Raw genomic sequence first — 26,156 nt, 5'->3', positions numbered from 1 at the left:
CCCTATCCCTTATCCTTTCCCTAATCCTCATTCTTTCCCTAATCCTCCTTCTTTCCCTAACCTTCAATCTTTCCCTACCCCTCATCCTTTCCCTATCCCTTATCCTTTCCCTAACCCTCATCCTTTCCCTAACCCTCATCCTTTCCCTAACCCTCATCCTTCATTTGGGATGTACTCTGCTGTACTCTGCTAGTATATAAAACTGAACCCCTAAAACGGAACCCGTTTCAATGAAAATTGTCCTTTCAAATACTGTTTTTGACTGATGTAATCTGTGGCCAAAATCTTTAAAAAAATAGGAGCAATGCCCGTGGGCTCACCTGGTAGCACCAGTGAACCACTCGTAGGCGTGGTGACCCACAAAATATGTAAATTAGCTAATGATTTGAACAAACGTGTGAAAGCACCATGCAGGATGGTTCCTACTATGTTACATCTAAATCTGATTAATACTTTTTGGGAAGTCAAAAGTTTGGATCCTGGAATTGTAATGACCTTTGACCTACTTAATATGCAATTTTTTTGATGGGATTTGCAAGGCATCAGGAGGCCTTGGTACTCAAGTTCTGCAGAGTTTGGTGAAACTCGGACGATTCGTTTTTGCATCACGATTGATGAAAGTTATGGTCTTCTTTCATCAGAATCATGTTTGTAGTTTCGGAGAAGAAAGCAAATGCCTATTTTGGGGGCAAACCCCCGTAGTCTGACACAGTCCCTGTTTTTTTTTTTTGATTTTTTTTAAATGTCGTGAACAAACTTCAGTACATGCTAATATCTCACCTGAACGATGTTCCAGGAGAGCAATAAATTGATGAACATCTCATTTAGTATACCATACTGCTTAGCCTGCTTTCAAAGTAGCACTGAGTTGAGGCAAGAAATACACCTGTGGTGGGATGGGGTTGGGGTTACCTTCCCAGCATAGTTCAGATATGAATCTGCACGCAGCAGATTGCAATACAAAGACTCAGGCCAATGAGCCAACGAAGAACCTTCGTAAACAGACAGGATATTTTAAAATGAGATTTGTGCAGCGGAGAATCTATTTAGTTTTCCCCTCCTGAAATGATATTTTTGCTTTTCTGTCAATATGAAAGTGAAGCCACTGATTATTTGCCTTTGCTTGCTATTTGCACAATCTATTTTATGATTATATCTTGTGGAAAGCGGAAGGGAGTTGGTGGGGAGGATTGATTAATAATAACAAAACATGAATTTTATTCTTCTGCCATTTGAACTCTGTTTGTCCTTATTCTTGAATACAAAAATATTTACTGAAAAAGAAGCTTTGAATTCCCCTTTAATCTTGTCTTTTGTGTCTCCACCCCACCATATTTATTTTCTCTTGTCTTACCTCCCCTGTCCCCATCCAAATCATGCATTTTTTTTTTTCATAATCTATATTTACCTCAAACTGCCCATTTCCTTTTCAACTCACGATCGTAATTTAAATAAAAAAAACTATCTTCTATACATCTTCCTCACATTTCCCTCTTTATATTTATTTATCATTTTAACACCCCACCATAACATGTTTCCCCACTTGTATACGACCACCACAACCTTGAATATTTTACCACCTTGCCACATGTTCCAATATACGCTACTTACTTTTTTGCTCCATTACTTCGGGGCTTTCTAACTCTTCTTTTTGAATAATCTTTGAACTTTTAATAAACCTCAGGCCACACTTTCCTTCTGAACAACACACTTATATTCCACCAACATCGGCGTTGGCATTTCCTCCTCAACATTTGCCTCCTGCTGCTCATTCTCATCCATTTCCATTGCTTTCCTCCCCTCAATCATTGTACCCTTTTTTTGCCCCATCCTTACCTTCTTCCATCCCCATAGCTCCTCTATTTCACTATCCCTGCTTGACATTCCCTGAAGCTCAGTTTCTACCTCTGGGATTTGCCCCTACACCTCCAGTTTCCGTCGCTCCTCTTGCCCCTCTTCTTCCCTCCATATCCCCTTTCGCTGTATCCCGTGTTGCTACCCAGCCCCAACTCTCTCAAACGTTGAGAGATGCCGACTTGGGACTCGGGAGAGTGGGAGATTGTGTTGGTAGTGATGGAGATGGATGGAGAGGGGGCGATGCTATGATGAGAGGTCCTGGGAGAATGGCTGAAATGCTACACCCTCCGACCCGAACTGGGATGCCAAGTGGCAGGGTTCAACAGATGGATGCATCCATGCAAACAGGTGAGTGGGATCATGAATGAGTTAATTGTTTCCCCATTGTCAAGGTTGGTGCTTTACCTTGGCATCAAGATTGCATTTAATTTCCAATGTTGGGTAGCAAAGATCTTAAATAGGAGTAGGCGGTCAGTGAAGGGCACATTTATCGATTGCTTTAGAAAAGATTTGTGCTAAAATTGACTTCTGCGAGTAATATTTTTTTATGAATGACCAGTTGACCATACAAGCATCGAATTTTTTTTGTGTTTCTGTGCTAAAAACAAATATTTGTTTTGCCTTGCATACATCAGAAAAGGGATGCATTACATCTGATGAAAGACTTGACATCATGCACATCTTTTTTTAAAGTTTGCTTTTGCTTTCCACGTAGTTGTTGACTTGTTTTTGTTCATTAAACATTGTTTTTTATTGAAGTCTGGTTTTATGGAAATTCCATTGAGGAGTTCAATATTCTGGGACACGCGTATAAGCCAAGGAAAAATACAAATGAGTATCAGAGCAGTGTCCAATAGACTTATAATTTCATGTCGATGTAAGCAAGCAAAAACCTGAACAAAGGTGTGAATGAGAATTGAATGGTTGAAGCTTATTACTTGGTTTACTTGGTTTCTCTGTCCAACCTACATTTCGATTATGTTTAAACTGGCATGTTGGCATTTGTATAAATTGCTGTCATGCTCTTAAAACATTTTCTTTTTTACACACCCTGCATGCTCGTTTTTCATTTCAGACATTCCTGATGCGTGCGGGTGGCAGATGGATTTGAAACAGGTGCTTTGTGCTTTTTAATTTTTTTCAGGCATCGATTCTTATCATCTTTGTACTTTTTGCACTGTCCACTATGATCGAGTAGATTTTCAAAATGCATTCAAAGTATTGACCACAAAGTTTTGAACTGGCTGCTTCTGGTTGTCGTAGTAAAAATTAACATGTGGGAATTAACAACAGAATCAAATCATATATGAAACAAATGTTTATTGCATATAAATGAGAACATATTTTTGTTTTGCTAAAATTAGGCTTTTTACCCCTGCCACCAAAGGTGGCTGGAGGTTATGTTTTCACCCCTGTCTGTCTGTCTGTCTGTTTGTCTCTCCGTTTGTGAACAAGATATCTCAAAAAGTTGTGACGAATTTGGACGAAATTTGGCAGAGATGTAGCATATGTGACAAGGACGAAATTATGAGATTTTGGTGAAGATCCGGATTCGGATCTGGCTACTAGAATTTTTAAAGTTATTCTTCACTATTGGGAGATGGGGCCAAAAACGACACATAGCAGGATATCTCAAAAAGTTATGGACGAAACTTGGTGGACTGGTTGGGTGTCTGACAAGGACTATTCGATTCGATTTTGGTGAAGATCTGAATATGGATTCGGATAGGAAAATTATTTAATTTTCTCAGTGATTCTTCACCATTGGGAGATGGGGCCAAAAAAAAAGTTGTGGACTTATGATTTCGATCAAATGTGATTCTGTATTGTGATTTTTATGATCTACTCTGGGATACAAAACGTAGACTGTTCACCTGGCGGAGGTATGCTCTCTACTGAGTGCCGTTCTAGTTTACGATTTGCATTTAAAGTATTTAGAGCGATAAAGTTATTAGAGCATGGAATTAAGGTATTGGAAAAAGCATTGGAGAAGAGGATAAGGAAGAAAGTGAAGATCGACGAAATGCAGTTTGGATTTATGCCAGGAAGAGGAATGACAGATGCTCTTTTTATTGTAAGGCAGTTGCAGGAGAAGTACATGGAGAAGAGGAAGTTGTTTCTTGGGTTTATTGATCTGGAGAAAGCATTTGATAGGGTTCCACACGAAGTCGTGATATGGGCATTGAGGAAGTTAGAAGTGGAGGAATGGTTGATCAGAGTAGTGATGGCAATGTACGAGAGAGCGCGCACAGCTGTAAGGACGAAGGACAGGAACAGTGGCGAGTTTGAGGTGAAGGTGGGAGTGCATCAGGGGTCGGTACCAAGTCCACTACAATTTGTAGCTGTGATGGAGGTGCTGGCTTGGAACATAAAGGAGGGTTTACCGTGGGAGTTGTTGTATGCAGATGATCTGGTATTGATTGGGGAGAGTATGGATGGACTGAAGGAGAAGATGAACAAGTAGAAGGAATGTATGGAGGCAAAAGGTCTGAAGGTGAATATTGGAATGACAAAGGTGATGACAAGTGGTAAAGCATGTGGTGAGGTGGAAAGAACTGGGAAGTGGCCATGTGCTGTGTGCAGGAAGGGTGTCGGAGTGAACTCCATTCAATGTACAATGTGTGCTGAGTGGGTTCATAAAAAATGTCATGGTCTGAGAGGGTCATTAACCATTGTGGCAGCTACATTCAAGTGTAAGGTGTGAACAGAGGGAGCTGCAGATGGAGGAAATGTTGAGTTGGATCTTGGAGACAGAGTGAAGCTGGAAGGTGTGAAAACATTTTTCTACCTAGGAGACGTGCCGAATGGAGAAGGTGGATCAGACTCAGCAACGGTTGCTAGAGTGAGATGTGCATGGAAGAAGTTTCAGGAACTGAGTGGCGTGCTGACGAGAAGGGGAGTGTCATTAAAGCTGAAGGGAAAGGTGTATGCTGCATGTGTGAGAAGTGTTATGATTTATGGGAGCGAGACATGGGTAATGAACGTAGAGCAGCAACGAAGGCTGGAAAGGGTGGAAATGCGAATGGTTGGGTGGATGTGTGGGGTATTGTTGAGAGAGAGGAAGACAAATGATGAATTGCGAAAGATGATGGGAATGGATGGATGATGTGAAGAGAAACAGGTTGCGATGGTTTGGCCATGTGTTGAGGAAGGATGAAAGTGACTGGTTGAGAAGAGTGATGGAAATGAATGTAAAAGGAAGTAGAGGATGGGGAAGACCGAGATAGACTTGGATAAAGGTGGTGGTAGAAGAAATGCGGGCAAGGGGGTTAACAAGGGGAGATGTAGAAAATAGGGCAAAATGGAGAAGATTGTCATGGGGCCCGCAAGGTTAACCCCCGCTCTAGCAGGGAAAATGGCCTTAAAATGCCTGTTGTTGTTTGTTGTGTTTAAAGTAAAATGGCAAACGAGAGAGGACGGTAATCAAGAGCAGGAGAAAACTCGATCCCTTTGCCATTTTACTTAAACTATTAAACATGTACATAAAACACACCATATAAAATATAAACAGGAGAAGAAAAGAAGATGGAGAAAAATATTTGGCAAAAAATGTAGGCTATGTTATGGAGAATAATTAATCTGTGAAATGTGCATTCGTTTTGGAAAAGATTGTTTGTTACATTAATGGCCCAACTTGGAGTGCTCTCGCGAGATCACGGCGAGGTCACGTCTTTTCGAAGCTGTTCCATGCGCTCACGCTTTCGAAGCTAAGTGATCTTTCACATTTGTGTTTTTGGCGTATCTTTATCTTTCTTTCGGTGTATGTACCTATTGGGGTGACTTTAATAGGTTTCTCGGTGTTGGTTTTTCATACCTGTGTACAGAATCGTCGGTTTTTTTCGTATCGTGTATTCTGAGGCCTAGTGTAGTGCTAGTAGTAGTAGGCTACCGTGTCCTCAGACCTTGGCTTGAGGCTTTTGTTTTTTGTCTCAGCGGTTCTTCGATCGCGCTGCAACTACTGTCGGTCTCTGTTTTTCACGGTCTTTTCACCCATACTCCCTTGTTTTAAAATCTCAAAAAAACAACCAAAAATTTTTTTTCCTTCCCTGTTCTTATCCGCTTGTACGTTCTTATTTGTTCTTTCGCTCTTCGTTCTTTTGCTCTTTCGTTCTTCGTTATTTGTTCTTTCGTTCTTCGACCACGTTGTTCGAGATCACGTGATTAAGTTGTTAATACATGTTTCATCTGTCCCCTGAAGAACTTTATTATAATGTCATATTCTATAACACTTTTTTCTACTTCTTCTATAAAAGGATGCTTTCGACTTGCTCACCAATTCTATTCATTCAAAAAAAAAATTCCATCTCTTACAGTGCATCTTTCATTCATTCCCTAAACTCTCCAGAACTCCACCCATCCTTCAGCGTCCTCAAACGTATTTTTGACTCGAATGTCTCAAGAAACTCATTTTGCAATAAATGTTCGTTTCCCATAAATCGTACACTTTTCAAAATCCAATCTCACCCCTCCCCTCCAAATCTTCCCCATCACCCATCTCTGTCAAATCTTCCCCCTTGTCCCTCCCCCCCAAATCTTCCCAAACACCCATCCCTTTCAAATCTCCCCCCCCTGCCCCTTCCCTCCTCAACTCCCCCCACACCCCTCCCCTCCGAGACTCTCCCTCACTCCTCCCCTCCTAGACTCCCCTCTCACCCCTCCTCCTCAAAGCGTCCTCCCCGCTTCTTCCCCCTTCCAACTTTCACCTTCATCTTCCTCAACCTTCTGCCTCACTCTTCCCCCTCCTCAAATAACACCTCACTGCGCCTCACCCAAACACCATCAAACCTTTTGTCCGCCCCATTCTTCCCTTTCTCCCAGCTATTCTGTAATCTCTGACACACCTGCAACAGCTCTCCCTACCTCTTCCTCCTCTTCCACATCCTGCCCTACCGCTCCCCCCCCCCCCCCCCCTGTTCTGTATCCGATGCTCCCCCTTCCTCTTCCTTAACAGTATGGACCTCAAACATCCGGGGCCTTCGCTCAAACTTAACTGATCTCTCCATACAGGTTGCTTCTGACAAACCAGACGTGATCTGCTTAACAGAAACCTTCCTCCTTCATGATGTCTCTGATTCCTTGGTATCTCTCCCAGGTTACTCCCTCCTCCGGTATGATAGACCTGAGCCTCGTTCTGGAGGTGGGGTTGCTATCTTTATAAAAAACTCTCTTCCTCACTCGCCCTGCACTGCCCTCTCTCCACCTCACCCCCAGAAATACCTTTGGCTACGGCTTCCCCTTCGCTCCCACCTTTTGTTCATATGCGTGTTGTACCGTCCACCAAACAGTGATGACTCCATCGACATCTCGCTGTCTGATAATATGGACCAACTTCTATCTACCCATCCCAACTCTCTCTTCCTCATATGTGGTGATTTCAACTGTCACCATGCCAGTTGGCTGGGGGTGGGTACCGCTCTCACCAGCCATGGCTCTTCAGCAAAGGACTTCTGTGACTCACTGGGACTGACACAATCTGTCAATTTCCCAACCCGGATCTCAGTCAACGGAGAATCTTCTCTTCTGGACTTGGTTATGACTAACTTCCCTGAAAATGTCTGCTGCTCTTCTTCTGCTCCAATCGGCTCTTCTGATCATGTGCTTGTTAAAGTGGACATCTCTCTGACCATTTTCAGAGAGCCTCCTCAGCGTCGGCGAGTCTGGCATTTCACTCAGGCCAACTGGCACGGTCTTCAAGCAGCCATCAATCATCTGGACTGGTCTCCCATCTCTACTGCCTCTGACATCAACTCATCCTGGGAATTCTTCCAAAGTAAATTGCTCTCTCTCATGCACAGTTTTATCCCTTCTCGTCTTCAGTTGTCATACCCTTCCTCCCGTCCATGGTACACGGAATCTTGTGGTGAGGCTATTGCCCAGAAACAACTTGCTTTCGTCTCCTGGAAAGCAAATCCAACGGAAGGAAATCTCATTTCCTTTCAAAAAGCCCGAAACAAGTGTGTGTCCACCCTCAGGAGAGCCAGGAAACAATATCTCTCCGTCCTCAGGACCAAACTCTCTTATCTGTCTCCCTCTTCCAAATCCTGGTGGCGTCTGGTAAAATCTGTTTCTGGTGTTTGTTCCCCCTCCATCCCCTCCCTCACCTTAAATGGCCACACGGCTGACTCCGCACGTGAAAAAGCCGAATGCCTCAACTCTGTGTTTGCCTCTAAATCTTGTGTCCCAAACCCATCCCTCTCTGTACCCACCGTACCCAGTCGTACCCAGCTGCTCCTGGACTCTGTGTCCTTTCCTCCTGACAAGGTGGAAAAGTGTCTGTCAACCCTCGACTCTGATTCTGCAACTGGACCTGACGGCATCAGCCCACGGGTCCTAAAATCATGTTCTTCCGCTCTTTCACTCCCTCTTTCTGTTCTCTTCACCCTCTCTTTTGCTCAAGGTCATCTTCCGTCTGCTTGGAAATCTGCCAACATCACCGCTTTGCACAAAAAAGGTGCAAAAACAGATCCCAGCAACTACAGACCAATCAGCCTTCTCCCAATTATCAGCAAGGTCATGGAATCCATCATTGCTTCAGATATGAAATCTTTCCTCTTCTCCAATGGCTTGATCTCTGATCATCAATTTGGTTTCAGACCTGGACACTCCACTCTGGACATGCTGCTTCTTCTTTCTCAACAATGGATGGAGGTCCTCAATGCCAAACAGGAAATTAGAGCAGTCTCCCTTGACATATCACGTGCCTTCGATACAGTCTGGCACCCCGCTCTGCTCACCAAACTCTCCTCTTTTGGTATCCATGGAAATCTCCACGCATGGCTGGCGGACTTCCTCTCCAGTCGTAGTCAACGTGTGGCCCTGAATGGGTTTCTCTCATCTCCTCTTCCTGTTCAGGCTGGAGTTCCCCAAGGCAGTGTTCTGGGCCCTGTGTTTTTTCTGGTCTTCATCAATGATCTCTCTGACTCTCTTGAAAATCCTCTCTATCTCTTTGCCGACGACTCTACTCTCTGTCGCTCCATTCTTCATCCCTCAGATCGGCAGTCTGCAGCCTCCTCACTTTCTGCAGACCTTGACAAAATCACAGACTGGGCAAACAAGTGGAACATGTCTTTCAATCCTGACAAATCTCACACTCTTACGATGTCTCTCCAAAAAGACCGACTGGACAACCCTCCCATCCACTTTCTGAATAATCCTCTCCAAGAAGTTCTGTCACTCAAGCTTTTGGGTCTCACTATCTGCCGTGATCTTTCCTGGAAAACCACATTTCAAATCTGGCCTCCAAAGCCAGTCGCCGACTGGGCATCCTCCGTCGTGTGAAGTCCTTCCTTGGCACACCTGAGCTCCTCACCACATACAAGGCTTTCATCCGCAGCTCAATGGAATACTGCTCTCCCCTCTGGGCTGGTGCTCCTGCCTCACACCTAGCTCGCCTTCGCGCTGTTGAAACCAAAGCATTCAGAATCATTGGAATCTCCCGCGATGAAGCTAACTCCAAGGGCCTCTCACTCACTCACCGCAGGCAGGTTGGTGGTCTTTCCGTCTTCTACCGACTCCTCTCTGGCCTTGCCCCCCCAGCTCTCTCTGGGCTCTGTCCCGCAAATATTCCTACAGGTCGCACAAGATCTGCCTGCAACCCTCTTTTGGTTAAACTGCCAAAATCAAGACTCTCTGCTCACCTTCACTCCTTCATTCCTCTTTTCTCCCACCTCTGGAACAAACTCCCTCACTCTCTTCAATCCCACTCCACCCTCCAAGTCTTTAAAACAGCTGTTCACCACCATCTCTTATCTTCCCCCATCCAAAACCTTGATCTTTTCTACCCCCGCTAATTTCACCCCAATTCCCCTTTTTGAAATACCAACTTCTGTCCTGGAAGTCCTAGGTGTCCTTGTGCTTTATACTTCTCCTTCCCCCCCCCCCCCCCCCGTTCCCATGCCTCCTCCCCCCGGGCCCTCTCCCTTCCGCACATCTCCCTGCTCTCGGATGTTGTGTTTGTGTGCTTCCCCTTTTCTCCCCATCTTGTCTTCCGCTCCCTCTTTTTGTGTATTTTGTTTGTCTGGTCGATTTGTTTGTGAAGTAAATGTTAGCTCTTTCACGAGCCTCGATTCAGTCTACAAAAAAAAATAAAAATAAAAAAAAATAAAAATTTGTTGATGTGATAAAAAGTTAAACAAAAACATGAAAGGTAAACAAAAACAAATCAAACTATTAAACATGTACATAAAACACACCATATAAAATATAAACAGGAGAAGAAAAGAAGATGGAGAAAAATATTTGGCAAAAAATGTAGGCTATGTTATGGAGAATAATTAATCTGTGAAATGTGCATTCGTTTTGGAAAAGATTGTTTGTTACATTAATGGCCCAACTTGGGGACTCGTGCCATCCCTAAAAGTTTGAAGATGATACCAAATCAATGGGACGTTTCAGGACAATTCCGACATGTGACGTGTGCTGTACACATGTAAACAAAATGGTTGATTTTAATGTATTGATAAAACATGTAGTTGAAGAGCCAAACCATGGATGTACAAAAGGTAGCTAGGATCTACAATGTCGAGCAGAGTGGATTTAATGGTAAAAGTGGGTTGGGTGCTAATGTCCAAATAAAAATATGTAATGGATCTTTCAAAAAAATGGGAAAGTTCCAAAATAAGAAAATGAGTACAGTATTTTATTAAATATTAATTTACCACCCTGCAAAATGAGTTTTGCTGTTCCATGATCCTTGATTCTGTAGAAAAAGATGAGAATATAATCAATAGTGCTGTCTAGATCTAGATCTTGATGTGTGTGCATTTCCTCCCCCAGACTGGCCGGGGATATCCTCTGTCTGCTGCTGCCCCACCACGTCCTCTTTCCTTTCTCTCTCCCACTACAGGTATGACTTTAAGAGGAAAATGATTCAGGATGCATGCGTGTGCTGGTGAAGCTTCGATCTTGTCAATAAAAGCTGGCGTACTGGTGTCAGGCAGTGTTTGGTGCCTGCTGGTGTCATGCGGTGTTCGGTGCGTGCTGGTGTCATGCGGTGCTTGGTGCGTACTGGTGTCAGGCAGTGTTTGGTGCCTGCTGGTGTCATGCGGTGTTTGGTGCATGCTGGTGTCATGCGGTGCTTGGTGCGTGCTGGTGTCATGCGGTGTTTGGTGCGTGCTGGTGTCAGGCGGTGTTTGGTGCGTGCTGGTGTCAGGCGGTGTTTGGTGCGTGCTGGTGTCAGGCGGTGTTTGGTGCGTGCTGGTGTCAGGCGGTGTTTGGTGCGTGCTGGTGTCAGGCGGTGTTTGGTGCGTGCTGGTGTCAGGCGGTGTTTGGTGCGTGCTGGTGTCAGGCGGTGTTTGGTGCGTGCTGGTGTCAGGCGGTGTTTGGTGCGTGCTGTCAGGCGGTGTTTGGTGCGTGCTGGTGTCAGGCGGTGTTTGGTGCGTGCTGGTGTCAGGCGGTGTTTGGTGCGTGCTGGTGTCAGGCGGTGTTTGGTGCGTGCTGGTGTCAGGCGGTGTTTGGTGCGTGCTGGAGTCAGGCGGTGTTTGGTGCATGCTGGTGTCAGGCGGTGTTTGGTGCGTGCTGGTGTCAGGCGGTGTTTGGTGCGTGCTCGTGTCAGGCGGTGTTTGGTGCGTGCTGCTGTCGGACGGTGTTTGGTGCATGCTGCTGTCGGGCGTTGTTTGGTGCGTGCTGCTGTCGGGCGGTGTTTGGTGCGTGCTGCTGTCGGGCGGTGTTTGGTGCGTGCTGCTGTCGGGCGGTGTTTGGTGCGTGCTGCTGTCGGGCGGTGTTTGGTGCGTGCTGCTGTCGGGCGGTGTTTGGTGCGTGCTGCTGTCGGGCGGTGTTTGTAATTATTTTTAACTTTGTGCCTGATCGCTGGTGATATTTATTCTTGATGGATTTTATGCCTCTGCCGATGAAGTCGCCGGAGGCATTATGTTTTCAGGTTGTCCGTCCGGCTGTCTGTCCATCCGTCCATAATAGGTTTTCGTTACCGCGATAACTTGAGAACGGCTAAAGTGTTCTAATTCAAACTTGGTGTAGTTATGTATAATGATGTAAAGAGTAACTGATTAGAATTTGGGGCCAAGAGGTCAAAGGTCAAAGTCCTAATAGGTCTATAACATGAGAACATCTGAAGTGATCTAATTCAAACTTGGTACAGGTATGTATAATGATGTAAAGGTTAACTGATTAGAATTTGGGGCCAAGAGGTCAAAGTCTGTTATCGGTCTATAACTTGAGAAATTTTGTGGCTGAAGTGATTTAATTACCCTCGCCAGAGGAGAGGGTATTGCTTTTGAGTCCGTTTGTTATTTGGCAAAAAAAAGTATGTTGATAAAAAAGTATGTTGAAAAAGTGTTTTTTTGCAAGTATGTTGATCACTCCGGTTTGTGTGTTTGTCTGTCCGCCCACTTTACTTGCCGACAGGTCACAATTTTAAACCGATCTTCACGAAACTTCACCAAATGGTGGAGTTCGTGGTCCGACAAAATCCTATATGTATTTGAGGTCAAAAGGTCAACATAGGCCAAAGGTCAACCACTTTTTTCAAATTTTAAAAATCCTCAATTTTCATCCGATTGACTTGAAATTTGAATCGAATTTACATGTCGGCAAACTGAATTCAACCACCAACTATTTTTGAGATCAGCATTGGCCAAAAGGTCAACATAGGCCAAAGGTCAACAACAATATCAAATTTCTAAAATCCTCAATTTTCATCCGATTGACTTGAAATTTGAAGAGGATTTACATATCGGCTAACTGAATTCAACCACCAACTATTTTTGAGATCAGCATAGGCCAAAAGGTCAACATTGGCCAAAAGGTAAACAACAATTTAAATTTTTCTAAAATCCTCAATTTTCATCCGATTGACTTGAAATTTGAATGGGATTTTCATATCAGCAAACTGAATTCAACCACCAACTATTTTTGAGATCAACACAGGCCAAAAGGTCAACATAGGCCAAAGCTCAACCACTTTTTTCTTATTTCTAAAATCCTCAATTTTCACCCGATTGACTTGAAATTTTAATAGGATTTACACATCGGCTAACTGAATTAAACCACTAACTATTTTGAGATCAGCGTAGGCCAAAAGGTCAACAGAGGCCAAAGGTCAACCACTTTTTTCACATTTCTAAAATCCTCAATTTTCATCCGATTGATTTGAAATTTGAATAGGATTTTCATGTCGGCCAAGTGAATTCAACCACCAACTATTTTTGAGGTCAAAAGGATGCTCTGCTGAGTGCCATTCTACTTTGTCCTGTTTTGCCAAGTGTCGCTCTATGAGTGATTTTTCATTTGTTTGTCTGTTTGTCTGTCTGTCTGTTTGTTTGTCCACACAGAATAAATATGATTTTCTCTGCAACCGTTGGTCTGATTGATAGGAAATTTTCACCATCGGTGCAACTCCACCTGTATAATTTTTTAATGATAATTATGACGTTATTGTTTACGTGGTTCGGCCGCCATCTCGGAAAAATTGAAAAACTTTGCACCTCGATCTCGGAAAGCGCTGAATAGAAATAAATTGAGACATTGCTCAATGGAAAGAACTCTCCATGGGGAATAACATATGTTAATGATGATGTCATCGGTGCCTCCATTTTGACATAATTCGACAAGTACAAAACTTCATCCGATCAAGATGAAATTTCTTGAGCGCCATGTCGGCATAAACTGGTGGAGAAAAAAAAAAAGTGATGACGTCATCGGTCACGTGGTTCGGCCGCCATATTTGTTTTAACGCAAAAGCCTTAAAAACCACTGAAAATACATCCTGGCGAGGGTTTGCAATCTCTGATTGCTCTTTTTCTTGTTCAAACTTTGTACAGGTATGTATAATGATGTAAAGATTAATTTATTCGTTTTTGGGGGCAAAGGTCAAAGTCCTAATAGGTCTATAACTTGAGAACATCTGAAGTGATCTAATTCAAACTTGGTACACATATGTTTAATGATGTAAAGATTAAGTGATTAGATTTTGGGGTTCCGAGGTCAAAGATCAGAGGTCATGTCAGGTAAAATCGTGTAACTTGTGAACAGCTGAAGGGATTTAAATTAAAACTTGTGCAGGTATGTATAATGATGTAACCATGAACTGATTAAATTTTGGGGTCAACCGTCGAAGGTCATAGGTTGTCAGGTAAAAATGTGATAACTTTAGAAAAGCTGAATATATTTGAAGCAAACTTGGTACAAGTATAATAATGTGGGTGGGGGGGAGGGGGGTGGAGGCATATCGGTCGACGTTGTGACTTCGAAGAGTGTCGTTCTAGTTATTGTTTTGTTTGCTTGTTTTGTTTTGCATCTATTTTTATTGTATTCTGTTTCTATATTGCAAGTGAGTAATATAATTTCTATCAAAACAAAGTTCGTCATATGTATTTTTTCATTGTGTCTATCTGAAAAATAGAAAAGAAAGGATGATGATTTCAGACTAAAATAATGTTTTGGGAATGTGTGAAGGAAACGAAGGGGCATATATGGATCAGACTTGAAATGAGACATGGTGTTGCTTACTATTCTGTCACCGACAGCACTGCAACATCTATCTCCTACTTTGAGATATATTGACAGCACTGCAATTTTTAACCAAATCAAGATAAAATTTGAAATTATTTCAATCAAAATTAAAACGTGATTCATGAACACTTTATAGTGAATCATGTCCATTTGCATCAGATATGCGATATTTTTTTAAACGGTGATATTCTTGGATCTGGTTTTAGACCATATTTAATACGGGGCATTTTGGTGGATTTATGCATTATAACATCGTCTTTCTTTCTTGCGTATGACAAATTACAGCTCACAGATCAAACTTGGACAGCCAAGTCACAGCACTGTCTTTTGCATTGCCCTAAATCCTTCATCAAATTCCCAAAGGTGACACATCACAATGTGATGAATAGTTTGATATGGGTGACACAGTCACATGCTGGGCTGTCTTTGAAATCCCATTTGTGGAGGTGGTGTGATGTCCTTGCATGGTGAGTCTGGGTCCTGTTGAGTGCAGACCACTGTTTTGGGGGGAGGTCAAAACCTGGAGGCTCTTATGTCGGATCACTCACTAGTTGTTTGTTAACAATGTTATTGTCTGTCCAGAGATTGCCTACTTGACTTTTGTGTTAAACTCCACATCACTCAAAACATTTACAGAGCCCCAGAAAGGTTTATGCGACTTGAGTCGCATATTTGCTAGATTCTGCAGGTCTTCATGGATTGGAAGCTATCTATGGGTTGGCTTTGATGCAGTCGAACCTCTCAGTATTCTTGCCTTCCAATGCATATTGGACCTCCGCTTCCGGTCTTGCCGGCGAGGTTTTCGTTTTTTCGAAGCTGTCCACGCTCTCCACACTATCGAATTTAAGTAAATGTCGAAGTTAAGTAATTGTTTCCATTTGTATTTTCGTCAAAACTATTTATTTTATGGTGTGTGCACGTATAGTGTGTCCCCAGGAAGATTCTCAGTGTTAATCTTTCATACCTGTATGATATATCGTTGGTTAATTTGTGTCGTGTCTTTTGAGGCCTTGTGCCGTGTCCGACCTTGAGGTTTTGTTTTTCTCTCAGCGGTCCATCTATTGTGCTCCAACTAATTTCGTTCTCTGTTTTTCCCAGTCTTTTCACCCCATACGTCCTTGTTTAAAATCTCAACTCAAAAACAAAAAAAACAAAAAAACATTTCCTTCTCTGTTCTTATTTGTTGTTCTTATTCGTTTATTCGTTGTTCTTATTCGTTCGTTCTTCGACCACGTGTTTCACCCACATTTCCCCAGATAGTGTTCACTGTTAAACTTAAAAATGTTTAAACTTTCCCCTGAAGTACTGTATTCTGTCATGTATAATAACACCTTTTTCTTCTTCTTCTTTAAAAGGTTGCTTTCGACTTGCTCACCAAATCTATTCATTCCAAAAAAAAAATTCCATCTCTTACAGTGCCTCTTTCATACATACCCTAAACTCTCCTGCTCTCCACCCCCCCCTCCAGCGTCCTCAAACGTATTTTTGACTCGGTCACACAAAACTCATTTTGCAAGAAATGTTCGTTTCCCATTAATCGTACACTTTCCAAAATCCAATCTCACCCCTCCCCTCCAAAACTTCCCCATCACCCCTCCCCTCCAAATCTACCCCCTTGCCCCTCCCCTCCAAATCTTCCCCATCACCCATCCCTTTCAAATCTCCCCCCTTGCCCCTTCCCTCCTAAACTCCCCCCACACCCCTCCCCTCCAAGACTCTCCCTCGCTCCTCCCCTCCTAGACTCCCCTCCCACCCCTCCTCCTCAAAGCATCCTCCCCGCTTCTTCCCCCTTCCAACTTTCATTTAATCTCCCCCAACCTTCTGCCTCGCTCTTCCCCCTCCTCAAATAACACCTCACTGTGCCTCACCCAATCACCATCAAACCTTTTGTCCACCCCATTCTTCCCTTTCTCCAAGCTATTCTGAAATCTCTGACACACCTTCAACAGCTCTCCCTACCTCTTCCTCCTCTTCCACATGTTACCCTACCCCTCCCCCCCCCCCGTTCTGTATCCGATGCTCCCCCTTCCTCTTCATTAACGGTATGGACCTCAAACATCCGGGGCCTTCGCTCAAACTTGACTGATCTCTCCATACAGGTTGCTTCTAACAAACCAGACGTGATCTGCTTAACAGAAACTTTCCTCCTTCATGATGTCTCTGATTCCTTGGTATCTCTCCCAGGTTACTCCCTCCTCCGGTATGATAGACCTGAGCCTCGTCCTGGATGTGGGGTTGCTATCTTTATAAAAAACTCTCCCTCACTCGCCCTGCACTGCCCTCTCTCCACCTCACCCCCAGGAATACCTTTGGCTACGGCTTCCCCTTCGCTCCCACCTTTTGTTCATATGTGTGTTGTACCGTCCACCAAACAGTGATGACTCCATCGACATCTCGCTGTCTGATAATATGGACCAACTTCTATCTACCCATCCCAACTCTCTCTTCCTCATATGTGGTGATTTCAATTGTCACCATGCCAGTTGGCTGGGTGTGGGTACCTCTCTCACCAGCCATGGCTCTTCAGCAAAGGACTTCTGCGACTCACTGGGACTGACACAATCTGTCAATTTCCTGACCCGGATCTCAGTCTCTTCTCTTCTGGACTTGGTTATGACTAACTTCCCTGAAAATGTCTGCTGCTCTTCTTCTGCTCCAATCGGCTCATCTGATCATGTGCTTGTCAAAGTGGACATCACTCTGACCATTCTCAGAGAGCCTCCTCAGCGTCGACGAGTCTGGCATTTCACTCAGGCCAACTGGCACGGTCTTCAAGCAGCCATCAATCATCTGGACTGGACTCCCATCTCTACCGCCTCTGACATCAACTCATCCTGGGAATTCTTCCAAAGTAAATTGCTCTCTCTCATGCACAGATTTATCCCATCTCGTCTTCATTTGTCATACCCTTCCTCCCGTCCATGGTACACAGAATCTTGTGGTGAGGCTGTTGCCCAGAAACAACTTGCTTTCGTCTCCTGGAAAGCAAATCCAACGGAAGGAAATCTCATTTCTTTTCACAAAGCCCGAAACAAGTGTGTGTCCACCCTCAGGAGAGCCAGGAAACAATATCTCTCCATTCTCAAGACCGAACTCTCTTATCTGTCTCCCTCTTCCAAACCCTGGTGGCATCTGGTCAAACTGTTTCTGGTGTTTGTTTCCCCTCCATCCCCTCCCTCACCTCAAATGGCTACACGGCTGACTCCGCACGTGAAAAAGCTGAATGCCTCAACTCTGTGTTTGCCTCTAAATCTTGTGTCCCAAACCCATCCCTCTCTGTACCCACCATACCCAGTCGTACCCAGCTGCTCCTGGACTCTGTGTCCTTTCCTCCTGACAAGGTGGAAAAGTTTCTGTTAACCCTCGACTCTGATTCTGCAACTGGACCTGACGGCATCAGCCCACAGGTCCTAAAATCCTGTTCTTCCGCTCTTTCACTCCCTCTCTCTGTTCTCTTCACCCTCTCTTTTGCTCAAGGTCATCTGCCATCTGCTTGGAAATCAGCCAACATCACCGCTTTGCACAAAAAAGGTGCAAAAACAGATCCTAGCAACTACAGACCAATCAGCCTTCTCCCAATTATCAGCAAAGTCATGGAATCCATCATTGCTTCAGATATGAAATCTTTCCTCTTCTCCAATGGCTTGATCTCTGATCATCAATTTGGTTTCAGACCTGGTTACTCTACTCTGGACATGCTGCTTCTGCTTTCTCAACAATGGATGGAGGTCCTCAATGCCAAACAGGAAATTAGAGCTGTCTCCCTTGACATATCACGTGCCTTCGATACGGTCTGGCACCCCACTCTGCTCACCAAACTCTCCTCCTTTGGTATCCATGGAAATCTCCACGCATGGCTGGTGGACTACCTCTCTAGTCGTAGTCAACGTGTGGCCCTGAATGGGTTTCTCTCATCTCCTCTTCCTGTTCAGGCTGGAGTTCCCCAAGGCAGTGTTCTGGGCCCTGTGCTTTTTCTGGTCTTCATCAATGATCTCTCTGACTCTCTTGAAAATCCTCTCTCTCTCTTTGCTGGTGACTCTACTCTCTGTCGCTCCATTCCTCATCCCTCAGATTGGCAGTCTGCAGCCTCCTCAATCTCTGCAGACCTGGACAAAATCACAGACTGGGCAAACAAGTGGAACATGTCTTTCAATCCTGACAAATCTCACACTCTTACGATGTCTCTCCGAAAAGACCGACTGGACAACCCTCCCATCCACTTTCTGAATAATCCTCTCCAAGAAGTTCTGTCACTGAAGCTTTTGGGTCTCACTATCTGCCATGATCTTTCCTGGAAAACCACATTTCAAATCTGGCCTCCAAAGCCAGTCGCCGACTGGGCATCCTCCGTCGTGCGAAGTCCTTCCTTGGCACACCCGAGCTCCTCACCACATACAAGGCTTTCATCCGCAGCTCAATGGAATATTGCTCTCCCCTCTGGGCTGGTGCTCCTGCCTCACACCTAGCTCGTCTTCACGCTGTTGAAACCAAAGCGTTCAGAATCATTGGAATCTCCTGCGATGAAGCTAACTCCAAGGGCCTTTCACTCACTCACCGCAGGCAGGTTGGTGGTCTTTCCGTCTTCTACCGACTCCTCACTGGCCTTGCCCCCCCAGCTCTCTCTGGGCTCTGTCCCCCAAATATTCCTGCAGGTCGCACAAGATCTGCCTGCAACCCTCTTATGGTTAAACTGCCAAAAGCAAGACTCTCTGCTCACCTTCACTCCTTCATTCCTCTTTTCTCCCACCTCTGGAACAAACTACCTCACTCTCTTCAATCCCACTCCACCCTCCAGGTCTTTAAAACAGCTGTTCACCACCATCTCTTATCTTCCCCCATCCAAAACCTTGATCTTTTCTACCCCTGCTAATTTCACCCCAAATCCACGTTTTTGAAATACCAACTTCTGTCCTGGAAGTCCTTGGTGTCCTTGGTGTCCTTGTGTTTTATACTTCTCCCACCCCCCCCCCCCTTCCCACGCCTCCTCCCCCCAAGCCCTCTCCCTCCCACACATCTCCCTGCTCTCAAATGTTGTGTTTGTGTGCTTCCCCTTCTCTCCCCATCTTGTCTTCCGCTCCCTCTTTTGATATATTTTGTTTGTCTGGTTGATTTGTTTGTAAAATAAATGTTAGCTCTTTCCGCCTCGATTCAGTATACAAAAACAAAATAAAAATCATCGGATGGGATGGGATGGGATGTCAGACAGGACTGGGAACCACTGCATGGGTGTTAATTTCAGTGTACCGCTAATTGTCCAAGTCAGACGTTTTTCAGACAAATTCAGCACATAGAACATAGTGAAGTGAAGGAAAATTGAGGTCGCAAATGTGGGGTAATTCTCACTTTTTTGGCTCGCCTGGAACGAAGTTCAGCGGAGCTTATGCGATGGCGCGTCGTCAGTCAGTCAGTCAGTCAGTCAGTCAGTCAGTCAGTCAGTCCATCCGTCCGTAAACACTTGAATCTTCTTCTCCGAAACCACTGATGGGATTGTGACCAAATTTGGCACAAATTATATTTGTTGTGTTGTGTCTAAAGTTTGTTCACGGCATAAAAAAAATCAGGGTCTAAGGGGGTCTACTGGGGGTCAAAGTGGATCCAGGTTTGACCCCCCAAAATAGATATTTGCTTTCTTCTCTGAAACTACACACACAATTTCAATGAAACTTGACCACTTGACCACCTTAATCAGCAGTGTTGTACCAAAGTTTGTTCACAGCATTCAAAACGAGAACAATACGACTGTTGCCAATATGCCTCCGCATCGTCCCACAACGGATAGATGCCATCACTCAGCATATGTATGGGTAGGGGATCACGTTTGTGAAGTTTCGTGTTGATCGGATAAGGTTCGTTTTTCTATACAAGATGGCTGCCAAACCACGTGACCTATGCCAATCATTTTCGAACTATATGCAATAGTGCTGTTAGATGATATTTGTAAAATTTTGCATCGATAGTACGTAGTCCAGTTGCCAGGACATGAAACCTGGAAATTGTCAGTACTATCAGGTTTTTTGGTGGATTAGTAATGGTTAAGGGGTATATATGACAGAACCACCTATTGCCACTGTAGCAACTTTGGGGAATTTCCGTTATTTGCATAAATCCAAGATGGCCACCACCAAACCTTGGTTCAAATAGAAAATCAGCAATAACTTTTGATAGAATCAAGCTAGAAGAATGATTTTGGTACCTACACATAGGTTTTCACACCTGGCGGATGCAATGAAAGTGTCAAAAAAGTTTTTTGATGTTGCTAGACAACCATAATCCAAGATGGCCACTGTTTTGATGTGGCTAAATAGCTAATCGGCCATAACTTTTGATAGAATCATGCTAGAAGGTTGATTTTGGTATCTACCCATAGGTTTTTCCATATGGCAGAGGCAATGGAAGGCTCAAATTATGGTTTTCATGTTGCTAGGCCCTTGCTAGTCAACTCAAATCCAAAATGGTCGCAATTGACACTTGGTAGGAATCAGATTTAGAAACACGAAAACAATATGACAACCAAAATGTTTATTACATTTTTTAATAATAACTTTGTTGGGTCCACGAACACACATTAATTACAATAAAATAATTCACAACATCTCAATAAACCGTTTTAAACACACAACCTTGCACTCCCACTATCAACTACACTTATACATCAATCATCTTTGTACATATCAGGGTACATTTGTATCTAACAATGAGCTAATATGTAGCACACTGCACGTTTTTCTAAAACTTGCACATCATGTCATCTTGAGTATATATGTCTAGTACTCGAGAGGATCAAGGCCAGGATCCACTATCCCTATATCGTTGTCATCATTGGTGTCATCCTCTTCTTCACCATTCATCGTGGCATCTTCCTCGTGTTTCGTCATTGGGTTATGGCACTCATCTATTGAACCCTCACAATGACAGTAGGTTCTGCAGGACAGGCCTGCCCCGAAGCAGCTGCAGTTCGCTTGTGCGCAAGCATTTCCTTTGGCTTTGCACTGACAGCTTATGACTTTCATTAACTCAGGAGGTGCTGGTGGTCACTTGGCGATTACTGGAGACAGTATGCTGTTGAGAATCTCCCAACCGAAGTTAGTTATACAGAGCGATTCTTTATACACTGCTTTCCATAGTATCCTTTGATGGTGCGATCTGAGCATATGAAGGCGCAAGTTTTCATCTGTGGGAGGGAGGGATTTCACTAGGGGTGGCTTACCCTTCTTCTTTGTGTCGATGGCATGTCGGGCGGCATTCATGCTGGTGCATTTTGGCTGACCATATAGTACAGCGAAAAACTCTTGACCCGTTTTCAGCAGGTCTTCATGTGTAGCCGTCTCCTCTCCGATGCCAGAGTAGAGCCCTGGAAGGTCTCCTTGGAGTTTGCTGAGGGCGGTGATCTTTCCCTTGTTGAAGGGATACGACACTGTGTCACACCCTGTCACCGCATGCATTCCAAGGAGCTGGAGGCTCTTATCTCCGAGAGCAGTTGAAATTTGGTTGATGTGCAACACACTCCCCTCCCACTTCTCCATCTGCACCAAAGCAGTGATCCCCAGCTTCCAAACCCAGAATATCAGAATGATGAAAACGTCTGTGTCATCACTGATTATGGGAATCACCATTTTCCCTTCATGAACAGACTGAAGCATGTAGCTGACCATCAACACATCTGCCTCATCATGGCTGAACGGTCCTTCCTCCTCTCCAACCATCAGAACATCCACGCCCAGTGTGTATGTGCAAAGTAGACGTGAGAGAAGTCTTTTGTTAGCCTTGCTATTAAGGATGACTTCTCGCTTAGGAAGAGAAGACGTGAGTGTGAGGTTGTAAGTACCAGCACCAGCACCACCAGCACGGCGTGACCTTTCATGATCCTTCGTCGACATATTGCCATAGCGGTCAAAGATCACTTTCGTTGGGATTCCACTGTAGGGCTGCAGTCTGGTCCCCATGCTTGTAGCTACTGTAGATACTGTACCACCACAGGGCCAGACGATGTGGTACAGGAGCTGTCCTGCATCAACAATCACTTCTTCTGGGGGACTTGGCTCGGTCGACAGGATCACAAGTTTTTTCACAAGGTTGGCCTTATTCCCTTTGCGGAGAAGACCAAAGTCATCAAAAATCATAATTTGAACGTAATCATAATCATAATTCGTAATCGTAATCATAATTTGAGCCTTCCATTGCCTCTGCCATATGGGAAAACCTATGGGTCGATACCAAAATCAACTTTCTAGCATGATTCTATCAAAAGTTATGGCCGATTAGCTATTTCGCCAAATCAAAACGGTGGCCATCTTGGATTAGGTTTGTCTAGCAACATCAAAAACTTTTTTTGACACTTTCATTGCAACTGCCTTGTGTGAAAACCTATGTGTAGGTACCAAAATCATCATTCTAGCTTGATTCTATCAAAAGTTATTGCTGATTTTCTATTTGAACCAAGGTAGAAAATTAGCCATCTTGGATTTATGCAAATTACGTTAGTTTCCCAAAGTTGCTACAGCGGCAAGAGGTGATTCTGTCATATATACCCCCCAACCTTTACAAATCCACCAAAAAAACTTATAGTACCAACAATTTCCGGGTTCACATAGGATTTATCATAGGTGGCAACTGGACGATAGAGTGGGTGGTTTCAGAGATACAATTATTTAATATTTTCCTTCAAATCCAATATGGCTGCCAGACCATGTGACCTATGATGCCTAAATTTAATATTTCAATACAAATGGGTCAGAGATCATGTGCATGGAATTTCAGATTTTTAGGATAAGGAATTTGATTCAAACATTTTTGGCTGGTATACCACTTCACCGATGATGCCATAATTATGATGCTTTTGTTCCCCATTGGGAGTACTTGAGAATGTGCCAAGTTTCAAATTTTTCCATTCAGCGGTTTCCGATAAATAATTTTTTAATTATTTGCTTTTAATCCAAGATGGCTGCCATACCACGTGACCCATGACGTCACAATTATCATAAAAAACATTCTGCATGGGTGTCACTCCTACCCTGAAAGTTTCGTCTCAATCGGACATATGGCTGCTGAGAAAAACGAGGTTTAGCCCGTACGGACGGACAACCGGAAAACATAATGCCTCCGGCGACTTTGTTGGTGGAGGCATAAAAATCGGGCCGCGAGGGGCCTACTGGGGGTTCACCCCAAAATAGGTATTTGCTCTTTTCTCTAAAACTACATACACAATTTCAATGAAACTTCACCACAACCTCCATCACCTGTGATGTACGGTCAATGTTTGTTCAAGGCATTATAAAAATTGGGGTCTGAGGAGGGGGGTGGGAGGGGGGATAGGGGTTGCCCCCCCAAAATAGGTTTTTTGTTTGTTTGTTTAAAGTCTTATGATTATGTTGGTATGATTGTACATGCTGCCCTGTCTTCTAGAAACCATTTAAATTGGTTTAAAATACCTTTAGTCAGTGTAGTATACTGTTTATTGTCCCCCGTCGCACCGCGGAGCGAAAGGGGGACTATGGTTTTCCCCTCCATCCGTGTGTGCGTGCGGGCTTGCGTGCGTGCGTGTGTGCGTACGTGTGTGTGTTTATGCGTGCGTGCGTAAGCGAAGGACCGCATTCAAATTTGGTGTGTGGGTGCAAGCCACGTCAAAATCCAAGATGGCCACCGCCATGTATGTCTGATGCCATGTATGTCTGAACCTTGTGAGCGGAATATCTTGAAAAATAAGCGAAGTACCAACTTCTAATCTGGTGTGTGGGTGTATCTAGGCATAAGGGAGAACCCTATTGAAAATTGGGTCGCCACGTCAAAATCCAAGATGGCCACCACCATATATATGTCAACCTTGTGAGCGAAATATCTTGAAAAATAAACGAACTACTAACTTCTAATCTGGTGTGTCGGTGTATCTACGCATAAGGAAGAACACTATTGAAAATTGGGTCGCCACGTCAAAATCCAAGATGGCCGCCGCCATGTATGTCTGTATGTCGCCATGTAATCTGGTGTGTGGGTGTATCTAGGCATAAGGAAGAACCCTATTGAAAATTGGGTCGCCACGTCAAAATCCAAGATGGCCGCCGCCATGTATGTCTGAACCTTGTGAGCGGAATATCTTGAAAAATAAGCGAAGTACCAACTTCTAATCTGGCGTGTGGGTGTATCTAGGCATAAGGAAGAACCCTATTGAAAATTGGGTCGCCACGTCAAAATCCAAGATGGCCGCCTCCATGTATGTCTGAACCTTGTGAGCGAAATATCATATCATAGCATGTTTTCTGCGTCTTCCACTTTGTCAACTCGCATCACTTCCCCGACGGGGACCTAGGCATAACGCTTGTTCTACCAGGTGAGCGCCAGGGGTATTGCCCCTATGTTTATGTTGTATTTACTTACATATCCTCTTTGTCCCCACTGGGAGATAAGGCTGCTGCAAGCTTTCCCAATTTATCTCTGTCCTGAGCTACATGCTGCGCCTCACACCATGATGGACCCATATCCTCCAGATCAGCTACCATAGCCCTACACCAAGTTGTTTTTTGGCCTGCCTGGTTTCATTCTTCCTGGCGGTGTACATCCCAAAGCAACATTGGGGATTCAGTCCGGTGACATCCTTAGCACGTGGACAAGCCATTGGAGGCGGCGACACTTAATTTCAAGGGTAATACTGTGGCAACCAGTTTTTTTCATGCAAGTCTTTGTTGGATATCTTATTAGGCCAGAAGATGCGGCAGATTTTCCTAAGGCATCCATTGTGGAAAGACTCTACCTTGCTCATATCTGACTTGATTAACAGAGGTGACATTGCTATTACAAAGTCTTATCTTTGTCTTCAGGCTGAATTGTTTTGACTTCCAGATAGAGTGGAGTTGTGCGAATGTATTTCAAGCTTTGCGAAGTCTTGTCTTGATGTCTTTCTTGGCTCCGTTGTCTTTGCTGATTGGACTGCCTAGATAATTAAACTCATCTACAGTCTCTAGGGCTTCTCAGTTTGCAGTAATGGATGCAGGAGGTATGGTATCGATGTTCATCACCTTGCTCTTGGTGGTATTAATAGTATGACCTCTTCTTCTGGTGAAGCTAGCTAGCCTGTCAGTTTTTTCTTGCAAATGCGTGTTCCTTGATAACAAAATAGCTAAATCATCAGCAAAGTCCAGATCTTCAAGTTGGGTGGAAACGGTCCACTTGATGCCTCAAGGTCTATCTGATGTGGCGTTCCTCGTAATCCAGTCGACAGTAATCAGAAAGAGGATAGGTGATGTAATACAACCTGATGTTGTATTTATGGTCGGGTAACTATGAGCCCTTGTTTTGCAACCGTTTTGGGTTGTTACCTTCGCAAAAGCGGAAGGTTATGTTTTGATCGCTGTGTATTTATTTGTATGTCTGTGTGTGTGTGTGTATGTTATTCGCATAACTCAAAAAGTATTCAACCGAATTGCATGAAATTTGGTGGGATGATTGGTTATTATACGGGACACATTTGATTAGATTTTGGGAGCAATCGGGTCAAAGGTCAAGGTCAAGGTCACGAAAAGGTCAAAATCGTATTTTTTGTCATAACTCGGTCAATTCTTATCCGATTTGCATGAAATCAGCACCAAACTGTTCACTGTTCTGTTCCCTACACTCCCATGCCAAGTACAGAACAGTAGCTGCGGCGAAGGTATGCGCTCTACCGAGTGCCCGTTCTAGTTGTACCTGTTATTTCTGAAGCAAACAATGAGTTACAAGTCAATCAAGTCAATTCAGTGTCAGTAAGGAGAGCTGTGATATTGATCTTGAAAATCAGCTCTCTGTTTGGAAGACTATTGTACAAGAAATATTGGTGGGTTTAAATAGAGTGGTGTCACTTT

The 26,156-nt window shown here is 44.0% G+C and overlaps 1 protein-coding gene across 3 annotated transcripts in view; it reads left to right on the top strand.

Moving 5' to 3' along the window:
- LOC137424249 (uncharacterized) overlaps positions 1 to 26,156 on the top strand; it is a 201,648-nt gene that overhangs the window by 11,965 nt on the left and 163,527 nt on the right. For all 3 annotated transcript variants that reach the window (XM_078775971.1, XM_078775969.1, XM_078775972.1), the window contains exons 3-5: positions 1,685 to 2,205; positions 2,933 to 2,973; positions 10,633 to 10,702. In XM_078775971.1, the coding sequence (XP_078632097.1) occupies positions 1,685 to 2,205; positions 2,933 to 2,973; positions 10,633 to 10,702 (632 nt within the window). The remainder of the gene's footprint in view (positions 1 to 1,684; positions 2,206 to 2,932; positions 2,974 to 10,632; positions 10,703 to 26,156) is intronic.

Source organism: Myxine glutinosa, chromosome 1 (assembly GCF_964187855.1).
Source record: "Myxine glutinosa chromosome 1, kmMyxGlut1.1, whole genome shotgun sequence".
NCBI classification, from domain to species: domain Eukaryota; kingdom Metazoa; phylum Chordata; class Myxini; order Myxiniformes; family Myxinidae; genus Myxine; species Myxine glutinosa.
The sequence above is the reverse complement of the archived record's forward strand: the minus strand, read 5'-3'. Positions and strand labels throughout refer to the sequence as shown.